Source organism: Bos indicus x Bos taurus, chromosome 23, assembly GCF_003369695.1.
Source record: "Bos indicus x Bos taurus breed Angus x Brahman F1 hybrid chromosome 23, Bos_hybrid_MaternalHap_v2.0, whole genome shotgun sequence".
Taxonomy (NCBI): Eukaryota; Metazoa; Chordata; class Mammalia; order Artiodactyla; family Bovidae; genus Bos; species Bos indicus x Bos taurus.
Genome location: NC_040098.1, coordinates 10,502,261 through 10,523,883, shown reverse-complemented (window position 1 = coordinate 10,523,883; position 21,623 = coordinate 10,502,261). Strand labels below are relative to the sequence as shown.

General features: G+C 55.3%; 2 protein-coding genes across 4 annotated transcripts in view; both read left to right on the top strand.

Moving 5' to 3' along the window:
- Positions 1-996: 996 nt before the first annotated feature.
- On the top strand, positions 997-16,002 carry TULP1 (tubby like protein 1). 3 transcript variants are annotated; one of them, XM_027524977.1, is made up of 15 exons: positions 997-1,257; positions 1,356-1,407; positions 1,777-1,855; positions 2,089-2,256; positions 2,919-3,068; positions 4,307-4,408; positions 4,496-4,612; positions 4,925-5,043; positions 8,231-8,236; positions 8,332-8,502; positions 8,666-8,778; positions 9,781-9,892; positions 9,974-10,072; positions 12,457-12,628; positions 15,418-16,002. In XM_027524977.1, the coding sequence occupies exons 1-15, from the start codon at positions 1,184-1,186 to the stop codon at positions 15,549-15,551; spliced, it is 1,668 nt and encodes a 555-aa protein (XP_027380778.1). In that variant the 5' UTR covers positions 997-1,183; the 3' UTR covers positions 15,552-16,002. The 3 variants fall into 3 exon arrangements, with proteins under 3 accessions (XP_027380778.1, XP_027380777.1, XP_027380779.1); XM_027524976.1 differs by having other exon boundaries at positions 998-1,257; positions 4,493-4,612; XM_027524978.1 differs by lacking the exons at positions 12,457-12,628; positions 15,418-16,002 and having other exon boundaries at positions 999-1,257; positions 4,493-4,612; positions 9,974-10,309.
- Positions 15,760-21,623, top strand: part of TEAD3 (TEA domain transcription factor 3) — a 23,997-nt gene continuing 18,133 nt past the window's right edge. Inside the window, exons 1-4 of the mRNA XM_027525486.1 lie at positions 15,760-15,871; positions 16,001-16,237; positions 16,361-16,588; positions 16,648-17,016. Of these exons, the coding sequence (XP_027381287.1) occupies positions 15,760-15,871; positions 16,001-16,237; positions 16,361-16,588; positions 16,648-17,016 (946 nt within the window). The remainder of the gene's footprint in view (positions 15,872-16,000; positions 16,238-16,360; positions 16,589-16,647; positions 17,017-21,623) is intronic.

Here is a 21,623-nt window from a genome sequence, read left to right as displayed (position 1 = left end):
TTTTGAGCGTTTACTGTATGTGGCTTTCCACCTGTCATCTCATTTAATCTGCACACCATCCCTACCAGGTCAGTGCTGTTGTTAAACCCATTTCATAAAATGAGGAAACGGAGGCTCAGAGAGGTTAAGTCAGTCACCCAAGGATGTTCAGCTCTTAAGCAGCAGAGTTTAAGGCTTGTGCTCAGGGCTGGCTGACCCATGCCAGAGACGGCTGCCTCCCTCCCAGTGCTAGATCTTTGAATACATCTGTTTCCAACCCTTAGGTCTCTACATTGCTGTTCCTTTTCCAGCAATAAACCATCCCACCTTTTCTTTTTTCTTTTCTTTTTTTTTGACTGCAGAACTCCCCTCCCCTTTCAAGTTTTAGATCAGGTTTCAGGAAGCCTCTAGGACCCCCAGTTGGGCCCCTCTTCTGAGCTTCTTCTGCACTTAGCCAAACCTCTCCCATGATATTAATCATACCAACACTATATTCCCTTGTCTCTAAGCTTTTTAAAAAGCACGTTCCAGGACTTCCCTGGTGGTCCAGTGGTTAAGACTCTGCACTCCCAATGCAGAGAACATGAGTTCAATCCCTGGTGAGGAAACTAAGATCCCTCACTAAGATCCTGTGTGCTGCATGACAAAAAAAAAAAAAAAAACAAAAACTAGCTGAATCAACAAAACTTAAAAAAAAAATTCATAAAAATTAACTAAAATATATTTTAAAAAGCATGTTCCTTATCATTAAGAAACATTTACGTTTACACCCAGAATATAGGCATATTTCTTTATAAAGTATACACACATGCATGTGTCAATCCATATATATTAAATATTAGTAAATCTTGATTCTTTTTTTACGAAAAATGAAGATACATACAGGATCTGATCTCATGTTTTCTTCCCATGCCCCATTTACCACCACCAAATTACAAATCAGCATCTCTAAGTCAAAGCTCAGGGCGTGGGGGGACCTCGTACAGGGACACCAACCTTCAGGCTGCTGGGGATCTGAGATCTTGTGAGTTCAGCCTCTTCTCTTAGTAGGCCAGGACGCGGGGGAGGGGGAGGGTACTCTGGGCAGAAGCCCCTCCCACAGTCCTGCCACCCTCGGGAGCCTGTAGGAGGTGGGGGTGAGGCTGAGCCTGGATTAGCTGGGGCCGGGGGCAGGGAAGCTTCTAGAGCTGCAGGGTGGCCAGAGATGTGGGTGCAGCCAGGCGCGGGCACCATGCCGCTGCAGGACGACACCCTCCGAGAGGTGTGGGCCTCAGACAGGTCTGGAAAGCCCCCACTTCACCCTACCTGAAGCCTGGTGGGGGGCTCAGATGGAGGGTTTGGGGAGGGAGACAGGCTGATTCCTTTGCTACCCTCAGCGGACACGAGGAGGAAGGCCGGAGCCCCGAGGTCCAGCAGCGCACCAAGCAGGTAGGTCACCTGGCTTGGGGAGGAGACAGAGGGCCCCCCCACGCAGCACAGGGGATCTGGGAGCCAGCGGGGCAGCCTCTGGGGGTCCTTACTTCCCTGGAAGTTTGGGCTTTATTTTGTTCTTGCAGGAAAGGGGTGTTTGGGGGGGCATGGGGTGTCGTGAGGAGGAACCTGGACTTTGGGACATTGGAGGTGTCCATGAGACATGGGAGGGAGTCATCCATCGTGCCCCAGGAAGGGGCACAGTTCCCCTCCCGATAATCCGCGGTTATTTCTGGCGGCTCAAGGGATTAGAAGGGTGATGGGCAGCCCTCAGAGTCCCCCCGCCCCTTTCCTTCCTCTCCCTCCTCTTGACCCCCCACTCCGCAGCGACAGAAGTTGAGGAAGAAAAAGCCAGAAGCCCCAGAGGCTCCCTGCCCCACAGGATCCAAGCCCCGGAGACCTGGAGGTGGGCTGGGGGTGGGGCACAGGGTCCCGTGAGGGAAGGCCCGCAGGCGAAGAACGAAGGGGAGGGGGGTGAGCTGGGGGATAGGAAGAGCGAAAGGATGAATGAAAGCCGGGAGAGTGGTGTCCAAAGTGAAACAGAGCCCCGGGGAGCCCCCAGAGTGAGGAGCCTGAGGGGGGCGGGCACCTTCTCAGGAAGAGGTGGGGGTCGCTCCTGACCCGCGCATCTCGGCTCAGCCGGGCGGAAGGGGAAGCCGCGGGAGGAGCCCGCGCAGGGACCGGCTGAGGCCCGGGCAGCGCAAACAGTCTACACCAAGTTCCTCAGGGACCCCGAGGCCAAGAAGCGCGACCCCCGGGAGACCTTCTTGGTAGCCCGCGCCCCAGACGCCCCGGACACGGAGGACGGTGAGCGAACCCCGAGGGAAGGGGGCGTCTGGAGACCAGTAGGGGAGCGGGCGACTGGAGAGGAGAGGTTGGACAGGAACAACAGAGGGAGAGAGGCAGACAGCTGGGGAAAACAGCGTCTGCATCCCTGGCCTTGGCTCTGAACTAGGAAACCCTTTATGCTCGTGTTCTTTTCCCCATTTTCCGGATGGGGAAACCGAGGCACAAAGGAGTGGTTAAGAGCTCTGCCTTAGACCAGGACTAGGGGCAAGGGGGAGCTCAGATGGGTCTGGCTGGGAGTTAGAAAGAGAGACAGACCAGGGTAGGGAGAAGCAGAGTGGGAGAAGCAGGCACGTGTCTCATTAGAAGGGATGGAAAAGGGGAAACTGAAAGATGCCAGGAGGGTGTGTGACAGCCAGAGAGAGAAGGGCCTGCAAAGAAGCGCATTTTCCCAGAATAGGATTGCCAAGCCCCCAGCGTAACCCCGACTCCAGCTCTCGTGTGACTTGCACGCTGTGGAAGACTTTGGGGTCACCGCATTCTTTGAGAATCTTCCTCCTGTTTCTGTTCCAGAAGGGAGCCTCTTACCCCTGGCTCCTTCACTGCCTCCCAGAAATCTGGAGAGACCCGCAGAGATTAGAGGACCCACCCCAACCCCCATATTGATGAATTTCTACCTACAGGGGATGAGGAGGAGGAAGAGGATGACCTGGAAGATGAAGACGAAGAGGAGGAAAAGAAAGAGAGAGTCCACCTGCCTCCCAAGAAACCCCCCAAAGAGAAGGCTTCTACAGACATCAAGGAGAGGAAGACCAAGGCCCAGGGTCCAAAGGGTGGGTGTTGAGGGTCCAGAGGGGGCAAAAAGACACACAAAACTGGCCCCAGAGGGGCCTGGGGGTTCATGGATGTGCAGGGGTTGAGACATCAGAAAGCTACCAGGTGCCTGGACCCAAGTGTTCCATCCTTTGGTGATTTCTTCCCTCTGCATGCTGTATCGGAGAAGGCGATGGCACCCCACTCCAGTACTCTTGCCTGGAAAATCCCATGGACGGAGGAGCCTGGTAGGCTGCAGTCCATGGGGTCGCTGAGGGTTGGATACCCCTGAGCAACTTCACTTTCACTTTCATGCATTGGAGAAGGAAATGGCAACCCACTCCAGTGTTCTTGCCTGGAGAATCCCAGGGATGGGGGAGCCTAGTGGGCTGCCATCTATGGGGTTGCACAGAGTCAGACATGATTGAAGTGACTTAGCAGCAGCAGCATGCTGTATTCTAAGTCACTTCAGTCGTGTCCTACTCTTTACAACCCCATGGACTGTAGCGCGCCAGGCTCCTCTGTCCATGGGATTCTCCAGCCAAGAGTACTGGAGTGGGTTGCTGTGTCCTCCTCCAGGGGATCTTCCCAACCCAGGGATCCAACTCACGTCTCTTGTGTCTCTGCATTGGCAGGCGGGTTCTTTACCACTAGCACCACCTGGGAAACTTCTTCCCTCTAATGATCCTTAAATTAATATGTGCCCCCCGCCCCGCCACCATCACCACCATCCTCCCAGCCCTGGTCAGGGTGTGCTGAGCCAGGGAGGGCAGAGGATTTTCATGTTCTTGGTGAGTTTTTAATTTTTTTTAAACTCAATATGAATTATATTTATAATTTTTACAAAAGTATCAAAGTGATTGTAATAAAAATCAATTCGTGAGTAAATACTGTGATGGCTTCCTGGCTGGGCACCTTGCCCTACGGGTGGGTGCTGGGGTCTGGTGTAAATGTAGACACATAGCTAGGACCTTGGGCCTCTCGAAGTGGGAGGACTATCTATAACTCTGACCAGAGAAGGTTTGGAGGATTTCTGATGGAGATGGGGTGGGAGGTGGGATTCAGAGTTTCCTTAGAAGGCCTGGCATTCATTCATTCACTACTTATTATACTCCTGGTGTTCATTCAGTTCTTTCTGGACTCAGGGTTAAAAACAAGACAAGCAGAGGAGCTCTGAGCCTCCCAGGGGACTGAAGGGACAATGAGTGAGGTGGAGGGTGTGACTCGTCTTTGTCTAACCCCCACCCTCCATTTCCAGGAGATCTGGGAAGCCCTGGCCCCCCACTGAAACCTCTTCGAGTTAAGAAAAAGGAGGCTCCAGCGGGGGAAGGGACCAAGATAAGAAAGATGAAGAAGAAAGGTGAGCCTAGTCTCCAGAGGAGCAAGGGTCTCTGGGTGTGGGGCTGGTGGGGGTAGGGGTGTGACCTCTTCACTTCCACACCAGCAGGGTCCGGGGAGGCTGACAAGGACTGCTCCGTGAGCCCAGGCACAGTGAAGAAGACACCAGCAGCCATGTTTCTGGTTCCCGGGGAGTGCCCAGCGGAGAAAACTCTGAAGAAGAAGGGTGGGTGGTGAGCTTTGGTGAGCTCTGGTGAGCTCTGGTTCCGGGACGTCCAGGGGCAGTCAGCTGTCAGTGTGGAGGGGCAGGTAAGGCAGAGGGGGTAAGGCGGAGGTTCTCAAGTTGGAAGACTTGGGGGCGCCTTGACGCCCACTTTAATAAGCCGTGTGGCCTCAGGACAGGGTCTTCACCTTTCTGAGGTTATTGCTTTCCGATAATAGTGAACTGGGGTCCAGGTGAGGCGTGGGTGTCCCTTGTAAACCGTGATGTGCCCCTGCCAGGGTAAGGGTGCAAACAGGCTTCCCCCTCCACCCCCAGGAACTCCCAAAGGCTCCGAAGAGGAGAAGAAGGAGGAAGGGGAGGAGGACGATGAGGCGGCCGCTGCGATGACCAAGAACAGCAATCAGAAGGGCAAAGCCAAGGGAAAAGGCAAAAAGGTGGGAGCCTGGAAGGGAGAGGGCGAGGTCCCTGCTGGGAGCAGTGGCAGGGTTTGGGGGACCTGGGTGTGGGGCCTCGTGGGCTGGGGCAATGGAGTCCCTTGGGGTTAGAATTCTTAGCTCCCTCTTTGGTGACAGGGTACGAGGACAAAGGGAACCAGGTTTGTAGGAACAGAAGAGGCAGTTGCGGGGTCACCAGGCTGGGACTGGCTACCCGGGGGCCTTATGCTGTCTGCCCTGAGCCCTCCCCACTGCAGCCTAACCATCAGACACAGCCAGAGGTGCTTGCATGGCCCCGCCTGAAAGCACACACATTTTCTGTACCAGGAGGTGGAGCACAGTCAGACAGGCACAGGCGTACACACCCCTGGGCATAGGGACTGACTGACAGCCAGGTGACTGTGAGTTATTAAAATAGTTCTACCCTGCTGCTCTGATACTGCTCAGAATGCTTCTTCCTCTCCCACCCAGGACCTCCCAACCTTCCAGCAACCTAACTATCCAGCAACCAGAGGGTTAACACTGGCTCTCAAGGGCCTCCAGGACCTTCCTCTACCATGTCCATTCTGATTGGGCAGTCTCCAGGGGCAGAGCATGTTGTTAAATATATTGAATGCTGCCCCTCCTCACAAACAGGACTCAGGTACCAACATGCACAGCTGGAGTAAGCAAGAGAGAGGGGTCCAGCTGGAGAAGGTGATGAAAGCCTTTGAGAAACAGGCTTCCACGAATAGAGAGATCACCCCGAGGGCAGGGCCTGGGGGGTGAGGGTGGGGTCTTAGCTTTGTGGGTTTATTCCTTTGTACACCGAGGGACTGATTCACATGGGCCGAGATCACCAGATACTGATGTATAAACTGAAAGCCCAGTTTATTATCTTCCAGAAAGAATATGCAGGCATGCAGAGCCTTTAATATAGTAGGCTCTTGAAATTCACCATGTAGAAATGTTTAAATGAGTTCCAGCTTTCTCCATACCGCATTCCAAACATAGTCCTGAGTTTCCCAAGATTCTTCTGCAGCAGCCTAGAGTGGAGAAGAGATGCCCACTCACCCAGAGGTTAAGGGCCCACTTCCCAACACCAGCCTCACTTCACACCCAGTGCAAACCTGTCTTCAGCAAAATGGGCAACCTCAGCCCACCAGGGCTTCTTGGTGGCTCCCAGAGAGCATTTACTCCTCAAATGCACATACCCAGGTGGCAGTCCCTTCTCTCCCCTGCTGAGAAAGTTGGGGTTAGAATCTTGGTTGCCCTTCACGTGAGGGACAGAACATACGAGCAAAGGGTACTAGCCTTGTAAGAACAGAGGGGCAATAATCAGGCCACCCTAGGGCCTAATGCAACCAAAGAGTTATTAAAAGTTTTCAATGAGCAAAATGAGCTCATTTATTCATTTGTTGTATTGCTATGTAACAAACCACCCCAAAACTTAAAACAACACTTCATCCTCTTAATTTCTGTGAGTCAGAAATCTAGGAACAGACTCACAGACTTAGAGAACGAATTTACGGTGGCCAGGGGGATGGATAGGCAGAAGGGATAGTTAGGGGGTTTGGAACGGATATGTACACACTGCTATATTTTAAATGGATAAGCAACAAGGATCTGCTGTCTAGCACAGGGAACTCTGTTCAATGTCATGTGGCAGCCTGGATGCGGGAGGAGTCTGGGGGAAAATGGATTCAGGTATAGGTATAGCTGCGTCCCTTCACTGTTCGCCTGAAACTATCATAATATTGTTAATCAGCTATACCCCAATACAAAACAAAAAGTTCAAAAAGAAAAGAAATCTAGGAGTAGTTTAGCAAGAGTAATTCTGGCTCAGGATGTCCCATGAATTTGCAGTTGAGATGTCAACTGGGGCTGCACCCATTCTCAAACCTTGACTGGAAATGGAGGATCTACTTCTAAATTGGTTTACTATCATGATTGTTGGCTGGAGGCCTCTCCAGAGGCCCCTTGAGTATCCTTATGATGTGGTAGCCAACTTGCCTTAAGAGTTCAAGAATGGCCCTAGAGACAGAGCAAGGCAGAAGCTGTAATATCTTTTATGACCTAGCTTTCAAAGTGACCGCCCATCACTTCAGCCTTATTCCATTGATCACAGAGACCAATGTGGGAGGGATCTACACTAGAGTATAAATACCATCTTGGAGATTGGCTGCTACATTCATTGGGTATTTACTTTCTGTTAAACTAACAGGTGGCGCTAGTGGTAAAGAACCCACCTGCCAATGCAGGAGATGCTGGAGACACAGGTTCAACCCCTGGGTCAGGAAAACCCCCTGGAGGTGGGAACAGCAACCCACTCTAGTATTCTTGCCTGGAGAATCCCATGGACAGAAGCCTGGTGGGCTGTGGTCCATGAAAGTGAAAGTGAAGTCACTCAGTTGTGTCCGACTCTTTGCGACCCCATGGACTGTAGCCCACCAGGCTTCTCCGTCCATGGGATTCTCCAGGCAAGAGTACTGGAGTGGGGTGCCATTTCCTTGTCACAAAAAGTCAGACACAACTGAAGTGACTTAGCACACCTGCACGCACATAGTAACAGTAGTAGCTAACACTTCTAACACCATGTGCCTAGAACACAGTAACCCAAATCTTCAGCCTCAGCTCAGTTCACTTCCTAAGAGCATCCATGTGATGGAAGGTCTTTTGACAGGCTGTGCATCTAACAGAAGACTGGGCAGCAGTCAACATCCAGCTACAGCTCTTACTAACTATGTGAATTTGGGCAAGTTATTAAGCCTTTCTGAGCCTCAGCTTCTTCACCTGTATAAAGAGACCAACCACCTCAGTAGCTATAGATAAGAAGAATGATAATATTCCAAAGAGGAACACTTGGAAAGTGCATAGAATAATTCCTGGCACATCGGTAGACTTACTATGAGTGTCTGTTAAATACATAAACTAAGGTCTGTCCCAGGTATCCACCCCCATCCTGCATACTTCTCAGGTGAACCGAACTGAGTCACGGCGACGTTAAAAATTAACAAACATCATAGACAGTTAGTGGTGGAACCAGGATTTGAACCCAAGCTGCCTGGACCCAGAGCCTTGGCTCTTAACCACAAGCTAAACAGAATCTTAATAAAGCACGAAGCTCCCCACAGCCTGGCGAGCTTCGGGGGAGGCTGAGGGGCCCAGGGCGACCCCTGGAACAGCCTCTGTTCTCTCCCCCAAACAGAAAGCGGTGAGTTGCCCTGCCTGCCTCCGGGCTCCGGACCTTCTGCCGAGGGCTGGGGGAGATGGTGCTCTGGGGCTGACGCACCCTCTGCCCTCACTCAGAAGGAGGACAGGGCCCCATCCCCACCCGTGGAAGTGGACGAACCCCAGGAGTTCGTGCTTCGGCCTGCCCCCCAGGGCCGGACGGTCCGCTGCCGGCTGACCCGGGACAAGAAGGGCATGGATCGGGGCCTGTATCCCTCCTACTTCCTGCACCTGGACACTGAGAAGAAGGTGGGTTGGAGGAGGGAGGGAGAAGGGAGAGGGGAGGGGCCCGGACCCCAGTCGAGAGCCAGAATCGGGGTGGGAGCTGGGGGGCAAACGGGCCTTCCCCTCCCCGCACTCCCCTCCTGCTCGCCTCTGTCTTCCAGCGCTTCTCCTCTGCCCCTCTCCCCAGGTGTTTCTCTTGGCCGGCAGGAAGCGGAAACGCAGCAAGACCGCCAACTACCTCATCTCTAGCGATCCCACCAATCTGTCCCGAGGAGGGGAGAATTTCATTGGGAAGCTGAGGTGGGGCTGCGGAGCTTGGGGGCCAGTCACCTCTGGCCCGCTGTGCAGAGTGCCCCACCTCAGACACTCTGGAATTGCCCCCCGGCCCCGGGCTTCTCTATATACATGGACACTTGTCCGCTTTGATGCATGTAGATCACTTGGGGATCTTCTTCAAATGGTTCAGTGAGGCGAGTCCTCTGGTGGTCTAGAGGTTAAGATTCTGGACTTTCACTGTGGTGGCCTGGATTCAATCCCTGGTCTGGGAAACTGAGATCTTGCAAGCCCCAGGGTGAGGCAAAAAAAAAAAAAAAAATTGGGTTCAGAGGGTCTGGGCTGGGAGTGAGCTTCTGCATTTCTAAGACGCACTGGGGTGATGCCCATGCTGCTGGTTCTGGGACCTCACTCGGAGTAGGGCATAAAGTCCATGAAGCAGGGATTATGCCTGTCTTGTTCATGGTTGAATTCCTAGCACCTGGCACATAGTAGCTATTCAACAAACAGTTACTAACTGACCCAACGAAAGAGTCAGCACCCACCCTGTGTTATGTCTCCCCATATAGCTCATCCAGTCCTCACCACAAATCTGAGAGATGAGGAGAAAGTGAGTCCCCAAGTCAGGCTTTATTTCTTTATGTCTTTACCAAGCACATATGTAAGGCCTACCTCTGTGTCAGAGGTATTTCTAGGTAATTTGCAAATATTAATCCATTCAATAATTTTATCAACCAAATTGATAGAAAATATTATTACCACGCCCATTTTACAGATGCGGAAGTTGAGGCTAAGAGTTTAAGTCACTTGCCTGGGGTCATACAGCTAGTAAGAGCTGAGGTTTGAAAGCTGCCCAGTCTCCCTGTAGATCCAGGTTTTAAAAAGACTTCATGCAGAAAGCCAGGGGCAGGGTCCTAAGACACACCCATGCTTGAGGCAGAAAGCTCTTAAGCTTGGCTGTGAGGAGGGGTCTGGAAGAAGGGGTGTGGAACCCCCTCAGCCCCGCCCCCAGCTCCACCCTGCTCGCAGGTCCAACCTCCTGGGGAACCGCTTTACTGTCTTTGACAATGGGCAGAACCCGCACCGCGGCGGTAGCACGGACGTGGGGAGCCTTCGGCAGGAGCTGGCGGCCGTGATCTACGTGAGAGCGCCTTCTGTCCCCGTATGCCCTAGGGCAGGCCCCTTCCCTCGCCGAGTGGTCTAATGCGAATCTCCCTCCCAGGAAACCAATGTGCTGGGCTTCCGAGGTCCCCGGCGCATGACGGTCATCATTCCTGGCATGAATTCCGACAACGAAAGGGTGCCCATTCGGCCTCGCAACGTGAGCCCCGCACCTCCCTGACACGCCTTTCCCTGTGGGTCTTGCTCCCTAGTTACCGGCTTGTAACCCACTTCCAGGAAGCCCTGTGGGGTGGGGAAGGGGTGTTCGGCCTACCCCATACCCAACCCGGAGCACACCCATTGCCCGGTCACAAATTCATTCTGGCAACTTGCACAATAGATTCAGTTTGGAGGGTTTTCATTGAACTCACTGAAACGAGCACAATAGGGTTGGTTAGTTGTGTTCGTGTGTTTTGTTTTTTTTTTAGTGTACATCAAAATCATTCATTCATATATTCATTCAACACACATACATTGAGTACCAAGTATTAGTCTAGGCAACTGCAGACATCAGTCAACAAAACGAAGATCTACCCTCATGAACCTGGCATTCTAGTGGAGGGAGACAAACGGTAGACAAAGTCTGTGATAAGTAAGTAAATTGTGTAGTGTGTTAGAAAGTGGTTTTTACTGTAGCGGGGGGGGGGGGGGGGGGGGGGAGTGGAGAAAAAGTTGAACAGGGAAAGGAGATGAGATGTGTGTGTGTAGGTGTGATTTAAATTCAGTGGTCAGAGTGGGCCTCACTGAGCAGATGAAATTTGAAGGAGGTGAGGAGCAACCCTGCAGATATCTGGGAAAAGATCATGCAGGCAGGGAGAAGAGCCAGTGCAAAGGCCCTGAGGCAGGAGAGTGCCTGCTGAGTTTGAGGAGCAGCAAGCTGGCCACGGTGGCTGGAGGAAGATGAGGTCAGAGAGGTGAGAGTGAGGGGCAGCTGAGCCTGTGTAGCTGGTTTTTACTCAGAGAAACAGGAACAGCAGGGCTTTGGGCAAAGGAGTGATATGATTTGACATATTTTAAAAAGCAAAGGCTGTTTTGTGTGTGTGTGTGTGTGTGTGTGTGTGTGTGTGAGTGAGATGTAGGGCAAGATGGAGAGCTGGCCCAGAGAGAGGGGGCCTCCTTCAGTGTGTCAGACCCATGCTTTGCCCCTCAGCACTGCAAGCTGAGTGAGCCCGGGATTTCAGAGACGGTTGACTGGCATGTCTCATACTCACAGTGATGTCACTTTACTCATTTACAATGAAAAAGAATACTCCCATCAGCTGATCACACATCTTTCCCTGCTGGAAAGCCACAATGGAATAATCAGAGACCTGGCCAACCCATGGGGCACAAGCCCTGGGTGGCTCCTGTCTTTAGGAGCCTGTGTGTTCCACAACTGCTCCTCCCATCCTGGAATAGACACACAGATCCTCCAAAGGCGGTGCCTCCCTTGGGCTTAGTAGGAACTGACACCCAGAGCTGCTCTGAATTTCTTCATCATCAGTTCATTCATTCTACAATCATTTATTAATGCCAGGTGTTGAGAATGTAAAATCAATACAAGAGGTACCATCAAAACAATATCTGATATTTATTGAACATTTACTCTGTGTGAGGAACTGCTCAAAACAACACTTCATGCACTATTAATCATTTAATCTTCACAACACCCTGTTATGAGGGAAACTAAGGCACAGAGTTCAGTTCAGTTCACTTCAGTCACTCAGGCGTGTCCGACTCTTTGTGACCCCATGGACTGCAGCATGCCAGGCCTCCCTGTCCATCACCAGCTCCCAGAACCTGCTCAAACTCATGTCCATTGAGTCAGTGATGTCACCCAATCATCTCATCCCCTGTCATCTGTAAGGCACAGAGCCATTAGTCAAATACTGCGCCTGCTGTTAGGGTATCTAATTCTGTCCTGTCTGCACTGTTAGTGCAGTGGGAGAAATCATAAGAGCGAGGTGTTATGGAAATTCAGAGCTAAGACATTTAAGTCAGACTTGGGGTCACAAGGCTTCTTGGAGGACACAATCTTGAGTGGACTCATTCTAAGCCAGGAACGTGAACAGGTGACAAAGAAACCAAGAAAAGAAATACATGTCTCATATAGACCCTGCTCCTTCCTTCCAGAAACTCTTCCAGGACATTTTAACTACTCTGTACCTATACATCTCTTGAAGCTCAACTGTGAGCTCCTTGTAAATCCTAGAATATCTGGTTCATCCTTGTGATAGATGCTAGCGTGTGGCCTAAGACCCCTTGGGACCGATGGCACAGAGCCCCTCCTGTGCGGCAGATGCTACTTTTCACTTTCCAACTCTCCACTTTGGCGTCCTACAGCCGAGCCCATTCTCCCAGACGTACATCCTGGCCAGGTGGATGCCACAGACACTGTGGGTGTACTCAAAGAAACCCTGGCCACCATGGCCATTGACACCCAGGCTGCACACATACATAAAAGCACCACAGGTCCCCAGCCACTGCCCCACCCTGTTAGTCCCAAGATATCTCAGCCAGCTCTCACTATCCTGCCCCTAATACTGCCCACCCCTCACACCCCAGGCCAGCGACGGGCTGCTGGTGCGCTGGCAGAACAAGACACTGGAGAGCCTCATCGAGCTGCACAACAAGCCCCCCATCTGGAACGAAGACAGTGGCTCCTACACCCTCAACTTCCAAGGCCGAGTCACCCAGGCCTCAGTCAAGAATTTCCAGATTGTCCACGCTGATGACCGTGAGTATCTGAGGACACAAGCCAGGCTGTTCCCCACCACCTCCAAGACCCCAAACCTCACTCAGGTCTTTCCCTCCCCTCTCCCCCTGCCATCTCCCTCTCTCTCTCTCACACACACACACGCATGCGCGTGCTGGAGTGGAGCTGGCCTTTATCCCTGGAGCCAGAACATTCAGGAAGGTCACTCTCTCCTGTGGGGGCACTCACATTGTACCCCCCAAAGAGCCTCAGATATTCCAAGCAGCTGTCTTCAGGTGCATTGTTTTCAGGGCCTCGTCCTAGCACTGACCAGAGCCTGGGCAGATGCTGGGCTGTTTTGGGTAAGACTGCGTTGAAGGGACAGTTACGCTGCTAGAGTTTAAAAACCACTGAAAGGGAGTTCCCAGGTGGTCCAGTGGTTAGGACTTGGTACTTTCACTGCCATGGCCTTGTCAGGGAAATAAGATACTGCAGTTCAGTTCAGTTGCTCAGTTGTGTCCAACTCTTTGCGACCCCATGAATCGCAGCACGCCAGGCCTCCCTGTCCATCACCAACGCCCGGAGTTCACCCAGACTCATGTGCATCGAGTCGGTGATGCCATCCAGCCATCTCATCCTCTGTCGTCCCCTTCTTCTCCTGCCCCCAATCCCTCCCAGCATCAGAGTCTTTTCCAATGAGTCAACTCTTCGCATGAGGTGGCTAAAGTATTGGAGTTTCAGCCTCAGCATCAGTCCTTCCAATGAACACCCAGGGCTGATCTCCTTCAGAATGGACTGGTTGGATCTCCTTGCAGTCCAAGGGACTCTCAAGAGTCTTCTCCAACACCATAGTTCAAAAGCATCAATTCTTTGGTGCTCAGCTTTCTTCACAGTCCAACTCTCACATCCATACATGACCACTGAAAAAAGCATAGCCTTGACTAGATGGACCTTTGTTGGCAAAGTAATATCTCTGCTTTTTAATATGCTATCTAGGTTGGTCATAACTTTCCTTCCAAGGAGTGAGCGTCTTTTAATTTCATGGCTGCAATCACCATCTGCAGTGATTTTGGAGCCCCCCAAAATAAAGTCTGACACTGTTTCCCCATCTATTTCCCATGAAGTGATGGGACCAGATGCCATGATCTTAGTTTTCTGAATATAGAGCTTTAAGCCAACTTTTTCACTCTCCTCTTTCACTTTCATCAAGAGGCTTTTTAGTTCCTTCACTTTCTGCCATAAGGGTGGTGTCATCTGCATATCTGAGGTTATTGATATTTCTCCCAGCAATCTTGATTCCAGCTTGTGCTTCTTCCAGCCCAGCGTTTCTCATGATGTACTCTGCATCATGTACTGAAAGTGGAGCCTAAAAGCCACGAGGCTCTGCCAAAAGTAAAAGTTAAAAAAAACAAACTTATGGGCACTTCCCTGGTGGTTCTGTGGCTAAGACTCCATGCTCCCAGTGCGGGGGGCCCAGGTTCAGCCCCTGGTCAGGGTACTCGGTCCCACATGCAGCCACTAAGACTCAGCACAGCCAAATCAATAAAAATAAATATGAAAAAACCCCCAAAACTTATAGCCCAACCCCTATGTGGCCAGAGAGGATGCTGAGGCTCAGAGAGGGCAGTCCCTTACCCAAGTCTCTCAGCAACTGCAGGCATTACTTACCCTGGCCCTCAAATTTTATTGCAGAAACACACAGTGCTTTCTGTGGACCAGACAGTGTTCTCAGGACTTCACAGATACTGATTCATTAAGTCTTTTCAACAACCCTGTGAGGAAGGTATTATTATTATCCCTATTGGAAGGACAGAGGAGGCTGGCGTGCTGCAGTCTATGGAGTCACAAAGTATCAGACATGACTTAGCGACGGAACAGCATTTGGCAGATGAGAAAACCGAGGTGCAGAGAGGTTGAGTAACTTACAGCTTGTGAAGGCAGAGCTGGGGTTAGAACCCAGGTAGTCTGTCTCCAGTGCCCCACTCCTAACCCCATCAAGATGATTGTCTTTCAGGAGTAGGAAGTATAAGTCAAGCATTTCTATTCTCTTTCCAGTGAGGTCAAAGGCCTGCCATCGTAGAATTAGGGAAAAAAAGATATACTCAGAACACAAAAACATCCCGTTACAAGCCTGGGGAAGAGGTCCCCACTAGGTTGAAGGGATTTGGATACGGAGCAGTATCTCCTAGGGATTTTCCAGGTTCCCAGGATTGGTTAACATTGAACGAACTCCCCACCCCCACTCCATCCTAGGGATGTGCCCCCAGTGTCATCTGTCCTGAAGTCTTAAAAACCCATCTCCAGATCACATTTCGGGTGGAGCCTGGTCTGCCTGGGTTGGGGGTATTTTTAGCAACATCCTGTCCCATGGATGCCGGGGGAAGTGTTGGGATGGGGGCTGGGAACCTGGGCCAGATATGAGGTAGGGGCTGAGTGAGGGCACTGGTTGAGGCCATGAGGCTGGTGGTCTCAGGACTTGGGGTCTGGGATGAGAAGAATGGGGTAAAATCGCTTTAGTTGGAAAGGAAGGATTCTAGGCATAAGCAAGTTTGACTGGTTACTACAATGCGGGCAGGTCATCTGCCTAGCCCTGGGCAGTAGAAGGTAAGGCAGGGTCCTTGCCCTCGGGGGCTTACAGTGGCGGGTACGGCGGCAGGCAGGCTTATTGGGTGAGATAAGAGGGTGCATGGATGGAGGGTGACTGACATGGTGGCTAAGGACTGGGATCCCAGTGCAAGGATGGGGGCCCTTCCCTCAATGATGAGGGCTTCGTCTGCCAGGACAGAGCCCGCGAGGTCTCAGGCCGCCCCCACCCGTGTCTGTGTCCATAGCCGACTACATCGTGCTGCAGTTTGGCCGCGTGGCCGAGGACGCCTTCACCCTAGACTACCGGTACCCGCTGTGCGCCCTGCAGGCGTTCGCCATCGCCCTCTCCAGTTTCGACGGGAAGCTGGCCTGCGAGTGATCCTAGTGATATCCCCAGCGCCCGCCCGCCAGGGCTGGGAAAAGGATTCACGTTGGAGGCTTGCACGGTCCCTTCACCAGAGCCTCTCGATGAAGACTTCTCCCTTGTCGGGGGGCTGACCCCTCACCGTCTCCGGGTGACCTTCATTCACTGCCCAGCCTGGCACGGTGGGGTGGGGGGAGGAGCTCAGACGGCGGTTCGGACGGAGATGAAGAACATCTGGAGTTGGAGCTGCACATCTGGTCGCGGAGCTAGGCTGCGCCGCTTCACCAACACCACCCCCGCCCCGCGCCCCAGTCACTTCCTGTCCAGGAGCAGTAGTCAGTGTTGTTTTAACCCCCTCTGGGACTGTACTAGGGCTCGGAGGAGCCGGCGGGGGCTCAGAGGAGGGGGCAGGTGATGGGGGACGGAGAGCCGGTACGCACACCCCCAATAAAGCCGCTTCCTAGGCCAGGACGGACAGCGGTTCTTCAGCGCGTGCGGAGAACGAGGCGGCGGGAGGGGTCCGGGGGGCGGGCTGGAGGCCTCCGTTCCCCCACCCCCGTCCCGCTCGGGCCCCGAGGCGCTCCCGCGTCCCCTCCCACGCGCCCATCGCGGGTCCTACCGAAACTCGGCGGGGCTCGCGGTGTCGAGACGCCCCCTGCGGGGGCCCCCGGGGAACCGGGACGAGAGGGAGGGCCCCGGAGGTCCAGGAAGAGGGGGAAAGGGAGAAATTCGAGAAACAAGCCTCTCGGGGAGAACCAGACAAACCGGGTTCGGGCAGGGCGGGCGCAGCCTCTAGGGCGGGACCGGTTCTGGGGCCCCGGGAGTCGGGGGTGCGGGCCCCCGGGCCGGAGAGGACGCTCCGCCTCGGCCGCTCGGGACTGGGGGGGTGGAGAGTGAGGAGCCCGAGGCCCGTGCGCCCCGAGGCTCCGCCGGGCTCCTAGTGACGCGGCACCCGCGCCAGGGCCCCGACGGGAGTCCTGCCCTCGAGGCGGGAGCTCCGCCCCCGGCCCCGCCCAGGCCGGAGCCCCAGATTCCGGCGGGGAACCGGGGAGGTGGGGGAGTAGAGCCCGGCGTTCCAGGCAGGTTAGGAGCGCCGCTCCGGGCGGGCGAGGAGCGAGGCGCCCGGGCGCGGAGAGGCCGGGCGGGCTGCCGCGGGGGTCCCGGAGCCCCGGGGTGGGCGGCCCGGTCGCCGGCGGGGGGCGGCCCCGCGCGGCCCCGCCCCTCGCGGCCGGTGCCCGCCCCGCTCCGCGCCCCGCCCCCTCCTTCCCCGCAGCCCCCACCCCCAGCCCGGGCTCCTCAACACAAACTTTCCGTGCGGCTCGCTCCCTCCTCCGCGCCCGGCGCCTCCCGCTCCGGCCCGGCTCATTCCGCACATTCCGGTCAGCCCCCTCCCCACGACCCCCCTCCCCCGGCCCCCCTCTTCGCTCCCTCGGGCCCGGCGGAGCCGCCCGGCCGGAGCGCCCCCGCGAGATCGGACCAGGTAAGCCGGGCGGACGCCGGGAGGAGGCCCCGCTGGGAGAGGTGGTGTGGTTGGTCGGTGCTTTGGGGGTGGGGAGCAGTCAAGGGGGGGCTGGTTCCCAGAGCCATTGTCCAGCCTGAGCCTGAGCCCCGGATCTGGGTGCCGGGAAGTTTAGAGGAAAGGGGGAGAAGCTCTCCGGGAAGCCCCGCCCACCCTCCCACCAACCCCCCGCGACCCGGACGAGTTGTTCGGGGGGAGGTCGGGGAGCCGCGAGCCTGGCCCCGGTGCCAGCGCCTGTCCAGACGTCCGCATTTGGGGGTGTCGAGGTCGGGGTTCGGGGGCCCGCACAGTCTGGGGTTGGGGGGGCCTGCCACCGGGGAGCTCGTCCCCGCAGCGCCCAGCCTCGGGCCCCGCCGCCCTTTGGACTCCCGGCTGGCGCTGTCTCGGAGCCCGCCCGGCCCCAGCTCCACGCAGGCCTCGGGCCGGGCCTCCGGGCGCCCAGGCTGGCTCCCGCGCGCGGTGCCCGCAGCCGCGCCGGACTGTGGACGGTCTCTGGCAGCCAAGCTTCACGACCCCGGGCGTGTGCCCCCTGATGGGGCAGGGGCTTAAGTTGCCTTCATTTCTGCCGCCGGCGTCGGGGTGGAAGTTTCAGAGTTCCAGCCCTGAGCTCTGTGAGCCTGGTTCCGAAGGGGACTGGATTTGGGGCCTTGTCTTGGCCACACACTTCGTCAGAGCCCGTGTTTAGACTTTAGAGGACTTGAAGGCGGCTTGTCTCCTCTAACCCTAAGCCCCACCACACACTCACCACCCCCACCATTGTCTGTCATGCCCTCTACTCCTGCCTGGGGAAGGAGAGCTGGGAGCGCCTGTCTGCCTCTGTTTTCCAGCCTAGCGGGGCCCTGGGGCAGTGTCATTGAGACCAGACCCCACCGTGTCACCTTTCCGGGAGAGGGGCCCTCATCCAGGGCTGCGAGATTTTTTTTTTTTCTGTGAACAAGGGGGATTGAGGCCTTGGGGTAGAGCTTCTCAGGGGAGGGAAGCCGTCCCTCACAGCTCCCTCTGTGTCTTTTCTCTCTCCAGGTAGAGGCAGAACCAGGTCAGGCCTGAACTTGTAGCCGAGTAGAGCAGGGGGTGGGGGTGGGGGCTGGACACAGCTCAGAGGGGCTGGTGCCCAGGGCGGCTCTGTGTATCCCACCTCCTGCAGCCCCAGAGCAGGGGGGCCAGGACACCTCGTTGGCCAGAATGCTGGGGGCAGCCTGGGGCAAGGAGGGAAATCTGAAGTTGCCAAAAGTTAGTTTTGGTGAGAAATGAGGTCTTCCTCCCACCCAGATTCTGGCAGCTCTTTTTCCCCATAGAGTTGCCACCACAGACCATGGTTCTGGGGTCTTCCTGGATCCCTGCTCACCCTGTGAGCAGGCGATGGACAGATGTCTTTTCTAGGACTAGGGTATATGATGAGGGGGGACTCATGGGACCCCAAATGCCCCCTCCTCAGAGAGAGGCTGGGATCCAATGGGAGTCTCAACCTCATGGGCCTTCCTCTACCATCACTCCCCGCCCCCCCAGGGAGGGAACAGTAATTAATGCTAATTAGTGCATTTGGCTGAGTAGGATGGTCAGTGATGCCCAGGTCAGAGCTGTGTGTATGTGTGTGTCCTGGGCTCTGCTCCCACATTCACCCTCAGGTTTGCAGATCTTGGCACATTCTGAACAGCTGGGGAAATATTAAAATGAAAAGGAGACATCTCAAACAGAGGAGGCCAAGAACTTAAGAGATCTGGCCCCAGCTCGGCGGTGGGCCTCAGTTTCCCTGCTTGGAATCCAGGACTTCTCTGGTCCCTTTTCTCTGAGCTTCTCCAAGTCTCTTTTTGGTTCCTGGTCAGTTGGCCTTCCCATCATGGAAACTGAACCTGGTGGGATCTGGAGAGGTGAGTGGGTGATCAAAGTGGGTCTAAGGAAGAAACAGGGCTGACCGGGGGTTGACTGAAGACAGCGAAGCCAGTGAGAGGGGCTGAGAAGGTTAAGGCAGCAGCCATCAGGAGGGCCAGGGGGGCCAGGTGGAGTCAGAGAACAGCCCTCGGAACTGGCTGTGGGGTCTGGCAATGAATGGTGTTCAGAGGCCACCTGGATGGCCAGCCCTCTCCCAGACCCCTCTGAGGGCTCAGGGTGGAAGCTGGAAGGGAGCAAAAACTCCCAGTCCTATCCACCTCTTCGCTCAGGAAGGGAGAGGAGCCAAGGGGTCCGGCTCACAGAGAGGACCGTTCGGGGTGGCGGGGGGAGCTGGTGGTGCCAGGCCCCAAGGAGCCAAGAAAGAGGGCTCCCAAGACTGCAGCTCTCCATGGAGGTGGCCGGGAGGTCCCAGCCTCTGCTTCCCATGTGGGGTTCAAGGGGTAGTGTTGAGGATCCAGGTCTCCGTGGACCCCTGGGGTCATGGCGGGAGCTTCTCTGCTCAGAGCTGGGGTGGAGACCAGCTGATCACACTTGGCCCTGTCCCTGTGGCCTAGCCCCATCCTCCCCTTCCCCCAGTGTTGTGCCAGCCTAGGGTGGTCTGCCGGAGAGGCACTGCCCCTCGGGGCTCTGCCTGTCTGCTCAGGGTCCCGCAGGAGGCTGGGACCCACAGGCGCAGGGGCCCAGAGAACCCTGTCCCTCTGTGAATCCGCAAAGCCTCAGCCCCTGAGGTTTCCTAGAGTGCTGATTGCTTCCTGTGCTCCCTGCCAGGCCCACAGGACCGGAAGTGATAGAGGGAAGCGGGAGTGCAACAGTGTGTGCTGCTGGACCTGTGTGTGTGTGTGTGTGAGGCCGAGAGGGACCCTCTGTGGGTGACACCGTAGGGGTGGTGCATGTGAGGGGAACTGGGGTGAAATCAGTTCATGTGTGTGACTTCACAGGACGGAACTGTATGCGACATTGTGACTTTGTAACATGCATGTGAGAGACGCTGTGACGTTCTCAGTGTGTGACTGATCTGCATGCGTGCGTGTGTGTGTGTAGGGCACCTCTGTGTGTGTGAGGGGCCATCACACGGGGTGGGTTTATGAAAGAACCCGTCTGCTTGACCAGTGGTGTGAGCTCACATCCCTGTCCGGCACTGACTGGCTGGGATGCCGATGCGCCACCTGTGAGGGCCAGTGCGACCGTGTGATGCTGTGTGTGTCCAAGGCAGAATGAGGCACACTGGGCCGGATGTGCTCACGTATAACACGCTGAGACGCCGTTGTGACATGATGGACTCTACCTAGTGCAGCATGCGAGTGCTGAGAAGCCGTGGCCATGGCTGAGCGTGAAATCAGGTGTGTGGGTGAGACGGAGAAAGAAAGCCCACATGCCGAGGGTTGGTGCCGCTTGCGGGGTGAGACTGACCCTGTGGGCGGTCACATCTGTGGTGGTTTGAGATAGTGGGGCCGTGGGGGTGACACCCTTCAGGGCTGTGGCATGTATGGCGTGGGATGCCGTGTGTGTTGAATTTGAGGGCCCGTGACCCCGTGATCGTGGCAGATCACAAAAAAAACCTGTTAGAAACAAAGGATGTAATTAATGCTGCTGAATTGTGCACTTTAAAAAGGTACTTTTTTTTATCGTGTATATTTTATCACCATTTAAAAAAAAATTAAGGGACTGCCCTGGTGGTCCAGGAGTTAAGACTTTGGTGCTTCCACTGCAGGGGGTGCAAGTTTGATCCCTGGTAGGGCTGCATGCAGCCCCCCCAAAAAATGTTTTTTTAAAAGGAAAGAAATGAGAGATGCAGGTGACAGTGGCTGTGCGGGGCAGTGGCTGTGAACAGGAGTGTGTATGTTTGAGAGAGAGGAGGGGCCCAGGGCAAGCTTCTGTGTTTATACATAACATTGACAGTGTGACTTTCCCGAGGAGGCAGCAACCAACTGAGGGATGGGTCACATCTCGGTGGGTGACCCAGAGTCCAAGGGGCCCTCTGACACGGTGAGAACTGCGAAACCCAGAGTCACCCCTTTACTGCACCCCCGCCCTCTCCAGCCTGGATCCCTGGCCTTCCTGGACTGAGTCGAGATGAAGAGGCTGGACAGCGGCTCGGAGTGGGGGGTGAAGTCTGGGAAGTGGGCCCCTTCTCTCTGCAGGAGGTTTGAGGGCTCCGAGCCCCTTCCCTCCCTCCTACACTGCTGGAGCGGGGAGACAGTGAGGGGGAGCCTTGGAGAGAGAAGCCTACAGGGGCTTCCCTGCCCCCTCGACTCCCTGAGAAGCCTGTGCCCTAGGAGAGGGGGTGGGTGGGTGCAGAGGCTGGATTCCCAAATTGGAAGCACATTAATAAGCTGGGCAGCGGGGGAGCCCCCTTCACCTCCCTCCTAGTGGGCTCTGCAAATTGCTTCCTCCTGTAAAAATCTCAGCCCGGCTCTAGGGAGGCGGGTACTCCCTCCCTAGCCTGGCAGGGCGTGGTCACTTGGCAGGATCCCTGAGGGGGGGTGTGGGGTCCTTGGGCTGGAGGTGGGGGCGGCGGACACCATCCGCATCCCACCCGCATCCCACCCGCCCTACGCTCCCTGTCCCAGCACAGCACAGCTACTTCTAGGGTGGGAGCCTCTGGCAGCTGGAGAACAGCTGGCCCCGCGGTGGGGGTGGGTGGGGAGGAAGGAGGGAAAGACGGATGGGGGCAGGGA